Source organism: Acinonyx jubatus, chromosome C1, assembly GCF_027475565.1.
Source record: "Acinonyx jubatus isolate Ajub_Pintada_27869175 chromosome C1, VMU_Ajub_asm_v1.0, whole genome shotgun sequence".
NCBI classification, from domain to species: Eukaryota; Metazoa; Chordata; class Mammalia; order Carnivora; family Felidae; genus Acinonyx; species Acinonyx jubatus.
Window position 1 is genome coordinate 41,976,727 of NC_069381.1, and position 21,522 is coordinate 41,998,248.

Consider the following 21,522-nt stretch of genomic DNA (forward strand, 5'->3'; position numbering starts at 1 on the left):
AGACCTGCATGATGAGGAGGCGTCAGTAATGTAAAGATGGGGTCTCTCAGCACTGGCCAGGAATTCTTGAATATTTCCCTGATCAGCTACCCAGTGCTCCTAAAATTTGTTTAAAACTGTTTTCCAGAGTAGCTCTACCATTTTATATTCCTACCAGCAATATATGACTAATTCAGTTTCTCCAAATACTTGCCAGCATTTGCTATTATTACTGTTTTTTGTTTGAGTCATTCTGATAGTATTTGAGTCATTTCTTTAAGTATTTTTGTAGTCCTGCCCGCTTTCTCTTCTTCTGGGACTGCAGCGACATAAATAGCTCTATTCACTTTTTTTCCCAGTATATATATGTTTTTCTGGTTATTTAGATTTAAGTAATTTCTGTTGTTTTATCTTTTAGTTCACTGATTCTGTTGTTCCTTACATTCTGTTGTTGAGCTCAACCATTATTTTTCATTTTTAAGATTTCCCTTTAGTTCTTTTTATATTTTCTGTTTGTTTGCTGAGGCAATTTTTCATTTCTTTTGAGCTTGCTTATAATTACTTATGAATTTTTATGATGGCTCCTTTAAAATCTGTCAAGGGATGTCAGGGGGCTCAGTCAGTTAAGCATCCAACTCTTGGTTTCAGCTCAGGTCATGATCTCACGGTTTGTGAGATCGAACCCCACGTTAAGATCTTCACTGACAGTGTGGAGACTGCTTGGGATTGTCTCTTTCCCTCTCTGTCTGCCTCTCCCCTGCGTGCTCTCTCTCTCTCAAATAAATAACATTTTTTTAAAAAAAGGATTTAAAATCTGTCAAATAATTTTAACATTTCTCTTATCTCAGTGTTGACATCTATAGATGGCCTTTTTTCATTTTGAGATCTTATGATAAGTGATTCCTTGGTATAATAAGTGATTTTTGATTGACATCTAGACATTTGAAGTATTATGGGACTTTTCTGTTTTAGTTTGTGTCCCTGACACCATTCCATTGAGGAAGGTAGAGGCCTTTTTATTGCCTACCTTGTTATTGCCAGATTGGGGTATATATTCTGGTTCCCCTCTTGACTTCTGTTGACACCCAAGACATGGGGCTTCTCAGTACAGTTATGCAAGGGATGGAGTTCTGGTTCCCCACTAGGATTCTACTGATATCTTCCTAGCAGAGAGGGATGTGACTACCTCATTTCTCTTCCCATTTGACTTCCACTGACATTTTGGGGTGAGGTGGCCTCATTACTGTTGGGCATTGGTGAAAGACTTGACTCCTCATCAGGCTGTGTATGAGACTATCCCAGCAGGGAGGGGAAGGGCACCTCATTACTGCCAGATGGATGTGAAAGTCCAAGTTCCCTGGATGGTATCCACTGCCATCAGAGGGGAGAAACTGGTTCTTATCACCCAACAAGGATGAGAGACCTGGCTCCCTACTCAGCCTTCTCTAACACCTTCCTGTGGGGAGATTGAGGCAACTAGTTACAGGTAAGGAGGGTAAAAGTCTAGGCCCCCCGCTTGGCATATGATGGTATGCGTGAGGGTGGGACCACAGTCTTTTCTGTGGTGGTTGGCTGAAGTAAAGTAGTTACTGCCTGTAAGTTTTCTGTCCAGGGGTGCATGGCTGTCTCAGTCACTGGAACATATGACTCTTGATCTTGGGGTTGTGGGTTTGAGCCCCACACTGGGTATAGAGATTACTTAAAAAAATTAAATCTTTAAAATAAAATAAAAGTTTTCTGTCTTGTTAGGTTGCTTTCTTCCTGGTTCTTTAGCTAGAATGAACAGATTTGGGGGGAGCTTTTTTTTTTTTTTTTTTTTTTTTGGTCCCTGTGTGCATTTCTGGGTTGCCAACTTCTTCAACTTTAAGAGGGATATATGGGGCAAGGAAAAAAACTTCAGGAACTTCATCATGTCATTCATTGGGTCCCAAGGTCCCTAGCTGATCTGCTTTTCTTCTCTTTAAGCATGATCTAGCCCCAACTCACCTTCCCATCTTGTTTCTTGTCTTTCCCCACTTGCATGCTTAAATCTCTGAGCATATCTCATTCCTCTTCCCCTCTTTATTAGGGAAACGTAGCTCTACCCTTTCTTATGTTCAAGCAGTGTAGAACTACTTGCCATTTCCTAACTATTTTTGTGCTTTCACATCTCTGAGGTCTTTGGGAGGGCATTTTTAAATTGAGATAAAAGTGACATATAACATATTAGTTGAAGTGTACAACATGATTTGATATATGTATGCTAAGACTTTGTTTATGCTGTTTATTCTTTCAATACCACTCACCTTTCTGCATCCTTGAATTTTTCTTCATCTTTGAAGGACTTACTCAAAGATCACCTCTTCCATTGAATCTTTCTAGGTCTTCAGGCATAATGAGTTGCTTCCTTTTCTTTGTTTTCATGGTACTTTGTACTTAGCTCTGGTATACCATATACTTCAGTTTGTTACCATTGTTTGAGACTTCTACTCCATGGAATTTTGAATTCTTTGAGTTTAGGGACATATCCTATTTTTCTTTGTATATACATTTCATAGTGTTTGGCATATAATAATTGTTTAATAATTGTTCAGTGGCTGGAAACTTACCATGAATTAATTAAATTAACTCCCCTGAAATAGAATTGAGGTGGTTTAAGACTATCTCTAGAATGGCACTGCTCAAAGAAATACAACATAAGCCACAAATGTGACTCATATATGAAATTAAAAAAAAAAATTAACATTTATTCCTTTTTGAGAACAGAGAGAGACAGAGTGAGAGTAGGGGAGGGGCAGAGAGAGAGGGAGACACAGAATCTGAAGCAGGCTCCAGGCTCTGAGCTGTCAGCACAGAGCCAATGTGGGGCTCGAACTCACAAACTGTGAGATCATGACATGAGCCAAGTCGGACACTTAACCTACTGAGCCACCCAGGCACCCCATGAAATTTTAAATTTACAAGTGACCACATTTAAAAAGTAGAAACATGAAACTAATTCATATTTTTATTCAATCTAATATATCCAAAATAACATTTCAGCATATAGTCAGTAAGAAAATTATTAGTGAGATATTTTTCATATTTTGTACTATATCTTCAAAATCTAGTGTGTATTTTACACTTACAGCATCCCTCAATTTGGACTATCTGCATGTCAAGTGCTCAATAACTGTGTGTGCTAAGTAGCTACTGTATTGGACAGCACAATGATTCCACAATAATGGAATTCTTTTTTTTTTTAAGTTTATTTATTTATTTTGAGAAAGAGAGAGAGTGGGAGAAGGGCAGAGAGAGAGAAAGGGAGAGAGAGAATCCCAAGCAGGTTCCATGCTACCAGCGCAGAGCTCAATGTAGGGCTCCATCTCACAAACTTGTGAGATCATGACCTGAGCTGAGATCAAGGTTAACTCTCAACTTACTGAGCCACCCAGGTGCCCCTGTAATTCTTAATATATAGTCATTTTTGTCCGCTGTGACAGGTAAAGGTTTTTCTTGAGTTTAACTCTTTAACCATAAATAAGTCTGCAAAATCCACTAGAAGGCAGTGCTCCCTTAAAAGAAAAAAACAAAAACAAAAAAACTTTCGTTCTAATTTAAGGGTGAGAGGCTGACCGCCCAAGTTCTATCTTTAGTATGAGTCTGCTGAAGTACCACTTAGAGTTTTTCCCTTGACTCCAGGCTATTTATTTACCTGGTCCCAACTATTCACTTACCTCAAACTATTCTTAGGCCATCTTATATTGGCATGGCCATTATTTCTTTCACAGTAAATGTTGTTTAATTGATTCATGATATTGTTGAGATAGATGTGGTTCCAAAGCATCATATACTTCTGGCACTATTAAGATCAGGTAGATCTCTAAGGGAGTTTTTTTTAATTTTTTTTTTTCAACGTTTATTTATTTTTGGGACAGAGAGAGACAGAGCATGAACGGGGGAGGGGCAGAGAGAGAGGGAGACACAGAATCGGAAACAGGCTCCAGGCTCTGAGCCATCAGCCCAGAGCCTGACGCGGGGCTCGAACTCCCGGACTGCGAGATCGTGACCTGGCTGAAGTCGGACGCTTAACCGACTGCGCCACCCAGGCGCCCCTAAGGGAGTTTAAAAAGTTGCTGTATCCACTTTGAATTCATATGACGGAAAGGGGTTATAACCTCTAGATACTTTTAATAAAATTTCAGATCTAGCCAGTGGTTCAATGAGTTATAGACATGTATGTGGTAAATATATGTGTGTGTATATATATATGTTTGTATGTATAATAATGTGTTATAGTGAAATTGAAGAATAAACTCATAATGTAGTAGTAACAAATTAATCCCCCACATGGAATAGCTTAACACAAAGTTTATTTATACTTCACTTATGGTACATAAATGGTGCAAGTACATGGAGGGTTCCTCTCCATGGTTGCCCTTGGATCCAGGCTGATGGAGACTCCAGTCTCAGAAAACTATACTGTCTAGAACTTAAGATTCCTCATTTGTCATGCAGGAAAAGATAACATGGGAAATCATGCACTGACTCTAGGGTCCTTCAGCCTAAAGCCCATTGGCCAGAACTAGGCACATGGCCCCATCTAACGCTAAGGGTGGGCTGGAAAATGTAGTTCTCTCTGTGTCCAAGAAGGCAAGTAGAACCAGATATTAGTGAATATCTGTAATATCTACCACAGTCCTGATTCTGCCACTTGCTAGCTCTCTGATCTTGGAAAGCCACTTTTCTGAGCCCCAGTTTACTCATCTGCAAGTTGTAGATAATAATATTTTTATCTTGTGGAATTGTTAACATATATTAAATGAAATACTGTTACATGGATGTGCTTTGGAAATGTAAAGTATGCTGGAAATTTTAGCAATTCTTTAATCATTTTTTGAAATTAAGTGCTGCTTGTTTTTTTTCCAGGTCTACTGAATGATGGAACTGTAGGTATTTTCAGGGGCAACCAGATGCGCTTAAAGCGAGCTTGCATTCGCAAAGCCAAGATCTCTGCGGTTGCTTTCCGGAAAGCCTTCTGCCACCACAAGTTAGTGGAACTTGATGCCACAGGTGTGAATGCTGACATCACAATTACAGACATCATCAGTGGGCTTGGCAGTAACAAATGGATCCAGCAAAATCTCCAGTGCCTAGTGCTGAACTCATTAACTCTCTCCCTTGAAGATCCTTATGAGCGGTGCTTCAGCCGGCTTTCTGGCCTTCGAGCATTAAGCATCACTAACGTTCTCTTTTATAATGAAGACCTGGCTGAAGTTGCCTCGTTGCCAAGATTAGAGAGCCTGGATATTTCTAACACCTCGATCACAGACATCACAGCTTTGCTGGCCTGCAAAGACCGACTCAAGTCTCTAACCATGCACCACTTGAAATGTTTAAAAATGACAACTACCCAGATATTGGATGTTGTTCGGGAACTGAAACATCTGAATCATCTTGATATTTCAGATGATAAACAGTTTACATCAGACATAGCTCTTCGCTTACTAGAACAAAAGGACATCCTACCCAACCTTGTCTCACTAGATGTTTCTGGGAGAAAGCATGTGACAGATAAAGCTGTTGAAGCCTTTATACAACAACGGCCCAGCATGCAGTTTGTAGGTTTGCTGGCCACTGATGCAGGTTACTCTGAATTCCTCACCGGCGAAGGACATTTGAAGGTTAGACTTTAAAAATGTATTATTTTGTCAGGCTGACCAATGTCTTAGTTTGCATAAAACTCCACTAAGATGAATGTCTAACAATATATGGAACATGTTTGTGAAAGAGGGCATTGTATAGTGGAAAGGCCTTGCTTTAGAGTGAGAGAATTCCGATAAAAATCCTAGCTTACTTGCTTTGTGACTCAGAGCAAGCTATGGATGTAACTTTTTGGGTTTCCATTTCTTTATTTGTAAAACAGATATTCTTACAGAATTCTTCTGAAAATTAATAGTCATATATGTAAAGTGCAAGTCCTAGTAGGCCCTGGATAAATGATCATTTTCATGCTGGTAATGTTTAGATATTTTGAACCACTGAAACATACCATTTCTAATGGGTTGCTTTAAAAAACTCCTTGTTGAATTGGTATCCATTGGGAAGTCAAGTTCTCCAAGGAGATCTTTGCTGTAGAAATGGTGGAATTTTGCTTTTCTTAAGGTTTTTCATGCCTAATAGTTTAAATTCATCTGCTTTGTACAGCTTGGGATTGAAAGATGAAAAAGATACAGGATCTGCCTCCAAGGAGCTAAGTCTGACAGGAATGGTGATGGTACAATCCTCAACAACTGTAAAGCCAAGGATCAGTGTAATTGCTGTAAGAGTAGGAGAAATTTCTTCTAGCTGGAGAATCTGGGACTTGATGGAAAAAATAGTATCTGAGTCAGACCTTGAAGGATAGAATAATGGCAAGTTTAAGAAAAACTAATATTTTTCTAATATACACTGTATCCTCTAAATGCTTTACATTGATAGGTATTAGCTCCCCCCACCCCCATTTTATAGATGAGAAACAGACTCATAGAAATTACATGATTTTATAGTTAGTTAGAACCAACAACTGGATTTATGTTTAATTCCAGAGCCCCATTTTTTTCCCCCTACTGCCAACACTACTTAAGCAGAAGCATCTTTTGATCCCACCTGGAGCAGAGTCAGGGATGGCCTAGAAGCGGATACTGTGACCCAAATGGCAAGGTATCTTTTTTGAGTAACCAGCATTGACTCAAAAAAGGAGAAGGAAAAGCTAGTTGTAAACACCTTATGAACATCTCAGTTCTTAAATTATTTGTAAATTTAGACCTTAAAAAATAGAATGTAAAAAATGATTTTGAGTCACTCTTTTTATTCATTCAATGTTTATGTGCCTCCATGCACTAGGCACTGTGCTGGACATGGGGATTTGATGGTGAGACCAGACTGATGTGATCTTGCCCTCATGGAGCTTGTAATTTAGTGAGGGAGTCAGACAATCAAATATCATATGCCAACAGTGTGTGTGTGCTTTAAGTATATATACACACACATACACATTTAAATATATGTTTAAATATATATCACGTACATATATATATTTTTATATATACTATATATACACACACATATATATGCTTTAAACTTTATTGTGCTAAGAATCTGGAAGATACACAGTATTATGTATGAGAATGTTCAACAAACTTGATTTAATTTAGGCTTCTGTAAAGAATTAAAAAAAAATTTTTTAATGTTTATTTTTGAGTGACAGACAGAGTGCAAGCAGGGGAGGGACAAGAGAGAGAGGGAGTCACAGAATCTGAATCAGGCTCCAGGCTCTGAGCTGGCAGCACAGAGCCTGACATGGAGCTTGAACCCACGAACTATGAGATCAAGACCTGAGCTGAAGTCAGATGCTTAACCAACTGAGCCACCCAGGTGCCCCTTCTCTAAAGTTTGTTTATTTATTTTGAGGGGGGGGGGGGGAAGAGGGAGGGAGGGTGGGAGAGAGAGAGAGAGAGAGAGAGAGAGAGAGTGGGGAAGGGCAGAGAGAGAAGGAGAGAATCCTAAGTAGGCTCCAAATGGTCAGCACAGAGCCCAGTGTGGGGCTTAAACTGTGAGATCATGAACTGTGAGATCATGACCTGAACCAAAATCAGGTGTTGGATGTTTAACTGACTGAGCCACCCAGGTACTCCGAGTAGGTGTAAATCTTAAGGATGAGTAGGTTGGTAGAGGACATTCTAGACAGAATAATATATGTAAATACATGTAATAGGAAGGAGCATGGTACATCCAAGGTACTAAAGAAGGCCGCTATGGCTAGAACGCAACAGTAGAAAGTCATAAAGCAATGAGATAAGGCTGGAGAAGTAGGCATCAGGGCCAGACTTGGAAAGATTGCATAAGCCAGCTTCAGGGCAACAAGAAGTGTGAGGACCTTACTTAACAACTTGTTATGGAACAAGACAGATGTTTAGCACAGGGCTTGTTGATGAAGGAAATATAAAAATGTAAATTACTATTGTAATGTTACAAATTGCTGCCTAGCAAGTTGGTCTGATGGTAAAGAATGGCAAAAATTAGAAGAGAAGAAATCCCTGTGTGCTGAGAATTGAGGGAGAATTTCCCAGAAAAGGTGAGCTTGACCTGTGTCCTGAAGGATGGAAGGAATGTGTTCCTGGTACATTAAGCTAAATAATATTCTCAAGGCAAAAATCCTACCAGAGGATCTGGTGTGATACCAGAGCAGTAAAATTTTTGCTAATTCTTTTTAAAAACCAACAGACTCTTCAGTGAATTAGCCTAAGTTGCAAAATTGAGGCTAGTAGGACATCTGTATTCCATAATGCCTCTGTGAAAACAAGTTTGATTTCACGAACAGAACGGTTATTGCTTTGAAATCTTGGCCATATGAAGCACCTACTTTATTTGCTATTATTGTCTAGTTTCTACCTCTGTAAACATTGAAGCAGTGATTCTCAACCTGGACTACAATTAAAATCATCTAGAGTATAATTATGTGAGGTGATGGATATGTTAACCAACCTTATCATGGTAATCATTTCACAGTATATACATGTATTAAACGATCATGTTGTGCACCTTAAACTTATACAGTGATATATATCAATTATATCTTGATAAAACTGGAAAAAAAATTTAAGTTTTGTTTATTTAAGTAATCTACACCCAATGTGGGGCTTAAACTCACAACCCTGAGATCAAGAGTCGCTTGCTACTCTGACTGCGACAGCCAGGCAACCCTGGAAAAAATTTTTGATTAAAAGAAATCACTTGTAGAGCTTTAACAATTAAATCAGAACCACAGGAAAGTGGGGCTCAGGCATCAGTATTTTTTTAAAGCTCCCGAGGTGATTGCAATATACAGCTAAAGTTGAGAATTGTTTTAAAATAATTTTTTTTTTTAAAAAAAGGAGATCATGGGGTGGGGGGCGCCTGGCTGGGTTAATTGGGAGAGCATGCAACTCTTGATCTCAGGGTCATGAGGCCTAGCCCCACATTGGGTGTAGAGATTATTTTAAAAAAAGAAACATACTTAAAGAGATCATTGGAACTTTTGCCCTTTATTCAACTATATTCAAAAATTGATGTTCCTTTTAAGTTATTTGTTTACTAATTTGAGAACTGAAAAATAGTCATGTTAAGGAAGGAGAGCCGAGATTACCAAATCTCTTTTTTAAAAACAGTCCAGTGTAGGGGCACACCTGGGTGGCTCAGTCTATTAAGCGTCCAACTCTTGGTTTCGGCTCAGGTCATGATCTCACGGTTTCTTGAGTACAAGCCCTGTGTCAGGCTCCGTGCTGACAGGGCGGAGCCTGCTTGGGATTCTCTCTCTCCTTCTTTCTCTTCCCCTCCCCTACTTGCACTGTCTCTGTCTCTCTCAAAATAAATTTAAAAGACTTAAATTTTTTTAAAAAATTGCCCAGTTAAGCAAAGTTGATGAAAAACTTGTCTGAAATGATTCTTAGTAGTGTGATGCTTTAAATTAGTTGAGGTTGGCTTTTTGGCTTTACGTGCCTCAGTTTTTTAGGCCACACTAAAGAATGTAAGAAATAGAAACACTGTGACTCTCCAGTATTCCTTATAAGGCATTATGTGGTACTCTGAGTTGGTGGTTATAAGAACAAGTGGTTTGTTTATCACACTTTCATGTATATTACTTAGTTGGATTTCTTGACTCTCTGAGAGAGGTATTATTGCCCTCAGTGAGAGGGAATGGCTTTAAGGGTTACAACCAACTGATACTAGAGTCTGCCTTTGTGTTGGACTATTTGATGCCAAAGCATGTGTCCTTTCCACTACATCTCATTGTCTGTATTTGAGAATCTTAAGTACTTTCCTACTTACCATAGAATTTCTGTCGTCAGTATTTCCCCACCAAATTTGCTCTCCTGTCACCATCAGCTTCCTGAATCTTCCATTTTTCCATAACTACCATCTTTTCTTTTTTCTTTTATTTTCCTTTCTTTTCTTTTCTTTTCTTTTCTTTTCTTTTCTTTTCTTTTCTTTTCTTTTCTTTTCTTTATTTTCTCTTCTTAGAAAGAAAGCATGAATGGGGAAGAGGGACAAAGGGTGAAAGAGAGAATCTTAAGCAGACTCCACATGCATGGAGCCTGACATGGGGCTTGATCTCACAACTGTGGGATCATGACGTGAGCTGAAATCAAGAGTTGGACACTCAACCAACTAAGCCACCCAGGTGCCCCTCCACAACTAGGATTTGTTGGCCATCTCATTCCCAGACTTTGGGGTAATCTAGCATGCTGTGGTTCCCAGTCCCTGAGAATCACTGGAAATGTGCTAAATCCAATATTAGTTCTTAGTCTTTATCTTATCTGATCTAAGGTGGTATTTGTCACAGTTGATGTTATGCTCCTTTTTTTTTTTAATGTTTATTTTTTGAGAGAGAGAGAGAGAGAGAGACAGAATGTGAATGGGGGAGGGGCACACAGAGAGAGAGAGGGAGACACAGAATCCGAAGCAAGCTTCAGACTCTGGGCTGTCAGCACAGAGTCCGACGTGGGGCTCGAACCCACGAACCGTGAGATCATGACCTGAGCCAAAGTCAGACGCTTAACTGACTGAGCCACCCAGGAGCCCCTGATGTTATCCTCCTTGAAATACTTATTTTTACTCAGCTTCCTGGGTATTACTCTTGTCTTGTTTTTATAAAAAACTCTTCTTCCTCTTCTAGGTCTCTAAATATTGGAGTGTTCCTTTTCTTGGTCCTTAAATCTATATGCTAGACTTCTCCCTTGAACTAAGACCCCTATATTGAACTGTAATAATCAACATTCAGTGAAGAGCTATATAAGTTTTTAGGCAGAAGAGTTGATCCATTTCAAAAAACATTTACTAAGTACTTCTATTTATTTATTTATTTATTTATTTATTTATTTATTTATTAAAAACCCCAAACAGCTCTTTATACGTACTGGGAAGGACTGATCTCAAAAGTATATTGTTAAGTGAAAAACACACAGTTTTGAATAGAGCATACAGGAAGCAACTTATGTAATAACAAGTACAGGCACATGTATGTATATGTTTGTAATGGATTGAATGTGTCACCCCCAAAATTCATATATTGAAACCTTAATCCCATTGTGGTGGTATTTGGAGGTGGGCCCTTTGGGAGGTAATTAGGCCATGGGGGTAGAGCCCTCATAAATGGGAATAGTGCCCTTATTTAAGGCTAGAGAGCTAGCTAGCCCTCCTTCTACCATATGAAGATATGAGAAGTCTGTAATCTGTAACTCAAAAAAGGGCCTTCACGAGAATCCAACCATGCTGGCACCTCGATCTTGTACCTCCAGGCTCCAGAACTTGGTAATTTTTTTTTAAATTAAGTTTATTTATTTTGAGAAAAAGAGTGGGGAAGGGGCAGAGAGAGAGGGAGAAAGAGAATCCCAAAATGAGATGAGGGGTTCTATCTCAAAGCCATGAAATCAATCATGATCTGAGCTTATATCAGGAGTCAGACACTTAATAGAGCCACCCAGGCACCCTTATTTATTTATTTATTTATTTATTTATTTATTTATTTATTTATTTTTTAGACAGAGAGAGAAAACAGAGGAGGGTTAAAGAGAGAGGGAGACAGAGGATCCAAAGCAGGCTCTGTACTGACAGCAGAGAGCCTGATGTCAACCACGAGATCAAGACCTGAGCTGAAGTCAGACATTTAACCACTGAGTCACCAAGGCTCTCTGAACTTGGTAATTTTTTATACAGGAATCACTTTAGGTCATCTGCCATAATGAACCCCTTTCTCCCACAGCATCAATCTCCCCTCCTGGCGTTCTGGGCAGCCGTTCTGGGCTGCCGTGTTCTCTCAGTTGTAAATTCAGGAACAGCTTCAAAGACAGTCTCCTACTGAGTACTTTTTAAAGATGTCTGAGTTAGTGCCCCTGCCCTCGAGGAATTCTATTCTAGTGGAGAGGATACAGATAAACTTTAAAATAGCTTTAATTCAGTGTGGAAGATGCTATAATAGAGTTATATACAGAGTGCTATAAGAAAATTTTTCCTTAGGGGCTCCTGGTTGTCTTAGTCTGTTAAGTGTCCGGACTCTTGAAATCCACTCAAGTCATAATCTCACGGCTGTGAGATCAAGCCCCGCATCAGTCTCTGTGCTGACAACATGGAGCCTGCTTGGGATTCTTTTTCTCCCTTTCTCTCTGTCTCTCCCCTGCTTGCTTTCTCTCTCTCAAAATAAATAAACATTTAAGAACAAAAAAGGAAAGAAAAGGAAAATTTTCCTTAGAATATAAATTTTAATTTTACTCAGTATATTAAATATTAACAAGGCTTAATTTAGTGGTTGAGGACATTTTCTCTGTTTTAACCTGGGTGGCTCAGTCATTTAAATGTCTGGCTCTTGATTTTGGCTCAGGTCATGGTCTCATGGTTGGTGAGATTGAGATCCTGTCAGCCTGCTTGGGATTCTTGGTGTCCCTCTCTCTTTGCCCCCTGCCCCTCCCCCCCATCCCTGGCTTGCACTCTTGACAAACATACAAACACACACCTTAAATTAATTAATTAATTAATTTGTTTGAGAAACTAATACATACAGATACTTGTTTTTTATCATCTAGCATATGAACTTGACTTAACTGAAGATGCTTATAGTTTGAGGAGCCAGATTACTTGATTTGAAGGTTTATCACTGGCTAGAGAAGTATTGATCACTGAATAAAACATACATGCAGTGAAATTTGTTTAGAGTATTTAATTCCCAGTAACAAAAATTCTTTAATTTTACATTCAAAGATAACTTGAGGCTGTATTTCATATAGATATTAAAAAGTAGTTGAATCAACCAGATGTGAGTAAATCAAGTATTACTGAAATCATTGTTATACATTTTCTACATTTTCCTGCTTATAATCCTTTTTATTTCACATAATATTTTAATGTCTTTCTAAATCTAAGAAAATCTAAGAAAAAGTTTAGGATGATTAAAAAAGAACTGAACACTTAGAAATTTTTCATTATTCAATAACCATTTATATATGTGAGTACATAATCAAGACCAATATGTATGTGTGTATATTTTACATAGTTTAAAAAGAATTTGTAAAAAAACTTCCCTTGTTATTTCTACAGTCTTATAAATGCTTAATATGTGCTCTTGTGTCAATTGGCACACATCTGTCCTGTAGTCTATCTTCCAACTTAAAGAGATTAGCTCCTTGAATGACAGATAGAGGTTGTTTTTGCTTTTTTTTTTTTTTACCTTAATGTGAATAAGACAGATGTCCAGACCATAAATAACAAATGTGTAGCTTAAGAAGATGCAAATAAGGTGAACACACTTGAGGACATTACTCAGGTTAATAAATAGAACTTTTCAGCTACCCTGAAGTTCTGTGTGCCCCATCTAGATCACAGCTCCCTCTTTCTCCACAAAAGTAACCTCTTTCCTGACTTGAATAATATGTCCTTTGTTTTTTCAATTTTTTAAATGTTTTATTCATTTTTTGAGAAAGAGAGAAACAGAGTATGAATGGGGAAGGGGCAGAAAGAAAGGGAGACAGAGAATCTGAAGCAGGCTCCAGACTCCCAGCAGTGAGCACAGAGCCCGATGCGGGGCTCGAACTCACAAACCGTGAGATCATGCTTTTTTAAATCTCTCTCAAAAATGAATAAACATTAAAAAAAAAAAATTTAAAAGATCAGAGAAAAAAGGCCAGTGTAGCTTTAACATTGAGTTAGGGAAGTTAAGGGGTTACCTTAAGGGAGAGATAAGAATCTAATCACGTGGTAAGGCTTTATAAATAGTGTTAAATATCTTAGGATTTACTTTAGGTGCACTATAGAAAATCTTACCCATAGGCTTATAGGGGGGTCTAAGCCTATCTAACATCTCTTTAGCATATGTCCACCTTCACAGGATGACTATCCTGGGTAGGTTGGAAAGTAATCATTCCCATTTGTTTCAGGCCTTACATAGTTATCCTGGGTGCCATCTATGCAAATGATGTTTGGAAAGTTAGAGGGTTGAAAAAATCCTAAAAACTAATCTTATGGCTATGTTCAAAGGTGTCTGGAGAAGCCAATGAAACTCAGATTGCAGAAGCATTGAAGCGGTACAGTGAACGGGCATTCTTTGTCCGGGAAGCCCTATTTCACCTTTTTAGCCTGACTCATGTGATGGAAAAAACAAAGCCAGAAATTTTAAAGGTAAGAATAAGGAACATGAACATTTTGAAATTATCTCCCTTGATATAGATGATGGTTTTGTGAAGAAAATAGTGAAAATTTGCATTTAATCTTTGGACTTTGGGGGGTGGGGTGGGTAATGGGATTGATGATGTATGCTTTTAATTTTTAGCCATAAATGAGAGAGAAAATAGTTGCATAAAGTTTTTGAAGTATTATAGTAGTCTCATTAAGCAACATCATTGCCTTCCACCTCATATTTAACTACCTAAAACCAGTGACCAGTGTGATATTTTTTTCACCATCTATAGTAGAAAATTGAATTATAACACTAGAATTACACTACTGCATTGTATTGCTTCCATATAGACTTTTTAAAGAAATACAATATTGGAATTCCATAAAGTATCTTTCCATGACACTTATTAACCACCTGTGCTTTCATAATTAATTCATGTTATTCCTCAATTAAAATCTCTTAACCAAGACAGCTTTTGAAGGCCAAGCAAGTATGTTTTTTTTTTTTTTAAGTAGGCTCCAGGCACAGTGTGTAGCCAAACTTGGGGCTTGATCCCATGACCGGGAGATCATGACCTGAGCTGAAATCAAGAGTCGTATGCTTGGGGCACCTGGGTGGCTCAGTCATTTAAGTGTCCGACTTTGGCTCAGGTCATGATCTCACAGTTCATGAGTTTGAGCCCTGCATTGGGCTGTATGCTGACAATTCGGAGCCTGGAGCCTGCTTCACATTCTGTGTCTCCCCCTCTCTGTCCCTTCCCTGCTCATGCTCTCTCTCTCTCTCAAAGAATAAATAAACATTAAAAAAAAAAAAAAAAAAAAGAGTTGGATGCTTAACTGACTGAGCCATCCAGGTGCCCCAAGAAAGGAAGATTCTTAATTTTAGTTGATAGCATAGGGCAGTGTTTGTTAGAATGTGGTCCTTTGGGGGTGCCTGGGTGGCTCAGCTGGTTAAGCGACCGACTTCGGCTTAGGTCATGATCTCACAGTTTGTGAGTTCGAGCCCCGTGTCAGGCTCTGTGCTGACAGCTCAGAGCCTGGAGCCTACTTCAGATTCTGTGTCTCCCCCTCTCTCTACCTCTCCCCTGCTCACGCTCTGTGTCTCTCTGTCTCTCAATAATAAATAAATGTTAAAAAAATTAAAAAAAAAAAAAAGAATGTGGTCCTTTGTCCACCAGGAGTCTGGGATATTGTTTATTTTAAAAGCATATTTGTAAAAATAAAAACAAAATTTTAAATGAAAAAATAATAAAAGTATATTTGTGAACCCCACTCCAAGAAATTTAGATTCAATAGGGCTGGATGAGGACAGGAATCTGCATTTTTATAATCCCCAAAGATAATTCTTATACACATTTGAAGCCAGTGAATATAGGACTGTATTATATTTGATGCCTCATTTAGTGGGCACAATAATCCCAAGAGAAAAGTTTTATCTCTTATTTTACAGATTGTGTAACTGAGGGTCTGTGAGATTAAATAATGTAACAGTAAGTTAGTGGCAGAGCCAAAAATGACTTAACCAGCCAGTTATCTTAAATTTTGAGAATGGGGTGCTTAAGATTTCAATCACTGAGATGCTATTGTCCCCAACACCTGTCATCCCCTCCATATATACCAGAGGATATTGGTACTTGGTATATGAACTATCTTTTTTTGGTTTTGGTTACTATGAACCTGAGCAACAAAGGACCTCTAGTCCTCATCTAAAATACTTATTCATTGATTCAGGGAATGGTACAGAGAAATTTAAAAGAATATAGACAATTCTTTTAAGGAATTTAGCTGCAAAAGAGCGCAAAGGAAAAAGATGATAGTTAACCGAAGAAGGAGGTTTTTTTTTTTTCTTTTTTAAGATGGGAGAAAAATAGCTTGTTTGTCCTATGCTAATATGAATGATCCACTACAGAATGAAAAATTGATATAGGAGAGGGAAGAAGAGCTGGAGCAATGTCCTTGAGTAAACAAGAAGCATATATATATAAGTGCAGGGCCTACTTTCCGAGATGAGCCCAAAAGATCCTTTATGGTAGTGGGCAGGAAGGCAGCATTTGGGTGTTTGTATACTGGTAAAGGGGATACATGTGGTAGTGAGAATCCCAAAGTCTTCTCTGAATGTTTTCATTTTCTCAGTGTAATTGGAAGCAAGGTCTTCAGCTGATAGTGAAGATTGGGAGGATTGAGGAGAGAGGAAAAGATGAGAAGTGGTTATCTAGGCCCAGAGGGAAGTGAATGGATTTTATGGTACTGTAACTTTAGCAGTGTCCTCAAGGAACTGAATGTCGGGATTTGAAAATGAAAAGTTTGCCACTTGTTTACTCTAAAGTCAGTAAAAATTTATTTAGTGCTTAGTGTATAATAGGCACTGTACTATGTCTGAAAAATACAAAGATGAGTTATCTGAATAGAGAAAATTCATTAGCCCAACAGAAAAATACCCCAACATGAACAACTTGATACCTTCCTGAACCAGGTAGGCAGGAACTACATGTTGATGAGTGACTACTATGCCCTAGGCTCTTTGCACTTGAGGATAAAAAAGATAAGACATCATAGAAATTATCATAGATAGCAAAGTAATGATGCTATGTTAAGAGGGCTTGTATTTATACTGTAAATAAAAAGAACTAATTTTTTTTCCAGCTTGTGGTTACTGGGATGAGAAACCACCCTATGAATTTGCCAGTACAACTTGCTGCAAGCGCCTGTGTATTTAACTTAACTAAGCAAGATCTTGCTGCAGGAATGCCTGTCCGACTGCTGGCCGATGTGACCCATTTGCTGCTCAAAGCCATGGAACATTTTCCCAATCACCAGCAGGTAAGCATGTGGGAATTCCAGATCAAGTAGTCCTTTTAGTATCCCCTACCCTCCTCCTCATCTCCATAAAGTTCAATTTAGTAGACCAAGACTAGAATTTCAAATGCCTTTACAGGCTGTAAAGTAATAAATTTATGGTATGACTGAGTGTAGGACAACAGAAAAGTAGAAAACTAAAGAGTGCATTCCCTGCCTAAAAGTATTTAAATCCAAATGAAATAGTGCAAACCATAAAAAAACACATCTTCCACCTCAATCTTGAGTTTGTGATAATTTCAGCAAACAGCCATAGCCTATTTGTTCTGGGCCAGGCACTATCAAGTACTGGGATACAGAAACGAATAAGACGTGGATATTCTGTTTCTAGCACTATGGTAGACTACATAACCTGTCCTGTCCTCAGGATGAAAACTAAAAATGTTGCTTGAATTATACTAAAAAAATTTTTTTAATTTAATTTGGGAGAGAGAGAGCATATGTGCATATATGCAGGGGGAGGGCAGGGTGAGAGGGGAGGGAATCATAAGCAGGCTTCACTCCCATTAGCACGCAGGACTCAGTCTCATGAATCGTGAGATCATGACGAGCTGAAATCAACAGTCAGATGCTCAACCAAATGAGCCACCCAGGTACCCTTATATTTTTAATTAAAATTTAGCAGGCAGTTGATAAATTAATAAAAAATACTCAGAGGTTGGGGTGCCTGAGTGGCTCAGTCAGTTGAGTGTCTGACTTTGGCTCAGGTCATGATCTCACAGTTCGTGAGTTCAAGACCCACATCGGGCTCACTGCAGTCAGCACAGAGCCCACTTTGGATCCTCTGTCTCCCTCTCTCTCTGCCCCTCCTCTGTTCATGCTACCTCTCTATCTCTGTCAAAAATAAATAAACATTAAAAAAAATTATGTTAAAAAAATACTCAGAGGTGAAAAACCAACTAAATAAGACAACCCAGATTGGTGAGTGAATCATTAAAGATAGCTTCCCTCATTGAGGGCAGTTGCCAAATTGGATGAACTTTAGGCTTTGGCTTTTGTGGCCTCTGGAAGCCAGGTGGACAGAGGAAAAAGCAAGATCCACCCAAAGGCCACCAGAAGGAAAGGAGATTAGCTGGTATTAACTCTGTTTATTATCCTATCTTGTCTAATGGAGACAAAAAAAAAATGTGCAAGTAAACTTGTATGGGTCCAGTGGAAGTTAGTCTTTCAACAATAGGTGGGCAGAATAAAAGTTGTAAGAAATCATTGGTATTTCATCAGCCACCTTTTTTTATAAAGGCTACCCCTGGTTAAAAAATAACAAAGCAATATTTCATTCAGGAATTTTTTTCTCCCTTTGGTTCTTTAGTTACAGAAGAATTGCCTCCTTTCACTTTGCAGTGACCGGATCCTTCAAGATGTTCCATTCAACAGGCAAGTGATAGCCCTAGAACTTAAAATGGGGCAAAATCTGTCTTGGGCCATTTCTTACCAGTTGGGATAGCCTTGGTGTACAGTTAATTAAGTGGATGGGATTGTGCATTAACTTATGAAATGCTAACTCTACTTTCTCTAATTTAGTACTTTGACATTCCTGATAGCAGATTGACCCCTGTTTTCATAGCTCTTTGCTTAAAAATGTATATTTTTATATTATGGTTTTTAGAATATCCACACAATATTGTAGGCTGAAGAAACCGAGGCATTTAGATTCCATGTCTTGATCAGAGTTTTGTGTCTAGTGACTACAAGGCTAGAAAGACTCAAGCCTTCTAGTTCTAGGTCCAGTGTTCTTTTCTCTGTATCATATCTCTTATTATTACTGTTATTTGATACTGAGTTATAGAAGAAACTTCTTAACCAGAGGTTAAGGGAGGTTAGATAGTTGGATTCAAATAAGTATAAACGATTCCCTTGTTTTCTAGGATACTGTGATTTGAGAGCTAAAAAGGTGATTTTTTTTGTCATCTTAATATTTTAAATATAATTTTTTAATGGTGGTATTTTGAAAAATATATCTTATGGTTTTATGAAAAGTGTATATCTCAAGCAGCAATTTTACTGTAATTTACTTTTATTCAGGTAACAGTACACTGTTATCTGGCACAGCTGAGGAATGAGGTGTTCCATTTACTATTTCAAATAAATAGTTTGGATAAAAATATAACAACAGCTATCTCATGTAGATTACTAATTTTATTTTATAAATATTGAGCATCTGCACTGATTACATGAAGTCATATGTAGGAGGGACATAGTCACTCTCCTAAAAGAAAAGTATCAACTAACCGAAGATTTGGCAAATTTTTTTAAAGGGGCAGCAAATAATATTTTGGGCTTATGAGCCATAGGGTCTCTGTTGGAACTACTTAACTCTGACAGTGTACCTCCAAAGCAGTCATAGACAATATATAAAAAATGGGGATTTTACTATGTTTCAATAAAACGTTAGAAAACAGGCAGCTGGACCCACAGCTATTAAAATCACTATATGTAGGCTATAGTTTACTTACCTCTGCTCTAGCCAATGCACTCTGCTAGATTTGAGCTTCTTTGTGGTCAGAGATTGTGATTGGTTAATCTCTTTGTCTCTAGTGCTTAAGTGGATGTTTGGTGGATGAATGAATGAAAAATGAGTATAACAGAAGACAGAATTTTTCATAGAAGAAGATGACAGAATGCATTGGGCCCCCAAACGAGGAGGGAAAGATTTCATCTGATTGGTGATCATTAAAGATTTCATGTTAGTGATGGCATTTGAGATCATAAAGATAACAACTAACCTGTATAAAGCACTTCCTATTGCCAGATGCTATGCTAAATGTTTTACTTATGCTTATTCAGTCCTTACAGTCTTGTGAAATCGTTACTTTTGTAATCTTAATTTTATAGATGAAGAAACAGAGGCGTAGAGAGGTTTAGTAGCTTTCTTAAGGTGATAAGATAGCAAGTAGCAGAATTTAGATTTAAATCCAGAATGGCTCCAGAACCTCTACTTTTTACATCCATGCTGTGTTGCTTTGAAGATGAGAGCTGGTTGAATTGATTGTTTTATGTTGTGGGAACTGCACAAATAAAGGCACGGAAGAAGTTGATAATAATACCAGTAAAAAATGACCTTTATCAAAAGCTTGGTATGTGCCAAGTTCTATACTAAATCTTAAGCTTTATGTGTAGTATCGTTTAATCCTCACAACAATCCTATAGAATAGATCTTATCATTTTGCAGGTGAAAAAATAGAAGTTCATAGCGATTAAGGAAATTGCCCTAGGTTCCCAAAGTTAAGTGGTAGAAATGATACTTGAATCCAGACTGAATTCAGTGTGTGTGATATGCTTAATGACTTTATGGCATTGCTTCACATGGTAAAAGAGTTTATTTTATTATATCAGCAACATTAGGTAGAACTAAAATTCAAACCCCAAAATGCAAGGAAGTTCAGAATCTGTGTTGTTAACTATCAAGCTATCTTAACTCATAACTAGGGCATGTTTGGGGACTAACAAGCAGTAAGCATAGGGTAGGCAGGAAAAAAGATGTGAAAGTATGGGCCCATTGTTAGAGTCCAAAAATACTGTGAATACAGGAGTGACATCATAACTAAGTTTTCTGACAGATTTATGTATTACTGATGTGTAGACACAAATTGAAGGGAAAACAATGGAGGCAGAATGGCCCATTAGGAATCTATCATAAAACAATCAGAGATGGCCTTGGGAATAGAAAGGAGGCAACAGTAAACTTGATGGAATTTGCAGAGGAGTACTTTATATCACTATAATTCAGCCAGCATGTATGAAACACTGTTTGTGTGTAAAGCTCTGTAATGAGTTCTTGGTAAAGAGGGCTAAATAGGATATGGTCCTTTACCCCAAGGAACAGGTGAGGCTACAGATAACCACAGCTCTCTGACAGAGTTACAAACAAATGCTAAGGAGCAGTGAGAAGGCAGTGATAAACTCGTCAAGGAAAGCTTCTCAGAGGAAGTGATATATGAGCTGAGTCTTGAAAGATGAAATTGTGGGTAAGATAATCAGATATATTCTGTGGTGGTGTCCTGATTTCTCTCCTGTCTCACACCCCACATTCAGTCCTTTGACAAAGCCAGTTATCTTCAAAATATATCTAGAATTCAACCATTTCTCTTCACTTCCATTTCTACCACTTGGACTGGGCTAAAAGTGATTTCTGTCCTGAATCATGTGGTAGCCTCTGAACTGTTCTCTTTGCTTCTTTCTTTGCCCTCTTGAAGTTCATTTTAAACACAGCTAATAGGATAATCCTATTAAAAATATAAGTCAGTTCATGTCATATCTCTGTTTAGGATCTTTCTATGGCTTTCCATCTCATCTGGAATAAAAGCTAATTCTTTACAAAGACTAAGATCTGGTCCCCCTGTTACCTCTGACCTCATCTCTTTTTAAAAATTTTTTAAATTAATTAATTAATTAATTACATTTTTTTTTTAATGACTTCATCTCTTGGTACTACACTTCTTGTTGTTCTCTCTGTTCTGGCCTCACTGGCTTCCATGCTATTTCTCAAAACCTCCAGGCATACTCCCTATTCAGGGTCCTTGTATCTACCTTTCCCTCTGCCTGGAA

The 21,522-nt window shown here is 38.1% G+C and overlaps 1 protein-coding gene across 1 annotated transcript in view; it reads left to right on the forward strand.

Moving 5' to 3' along the window:
* Window positions 1-21,522, forward strand: part of ZYG11B (zyg-11 family member B, cell cycle regulator) — a 91,137-nt gene that overhangs the window by 31,640 nt on the left and 37,975 nt on the right. The window contains exons 3-6 of the mRNA XM_015086232.3: window positions 4,867-5,621; window positions 13,984-14,124; window positions 16,765-16,941; window positions 18,287-18,351. Coding sequence (XP_014941718.2) covers window positions 4,867-5,621; window positions 13,984-14,124; window positions 16,765-16,941; window positions 18,287-18,351 — 1,138 coding nt within the window. The remainder of the gene's footprint in view (window positions 1-4,866; window positions 5,622-13,983; window positions 14,125-16,764; window positions 16,942-18,286; window positions 18,352-21,522) is intronic.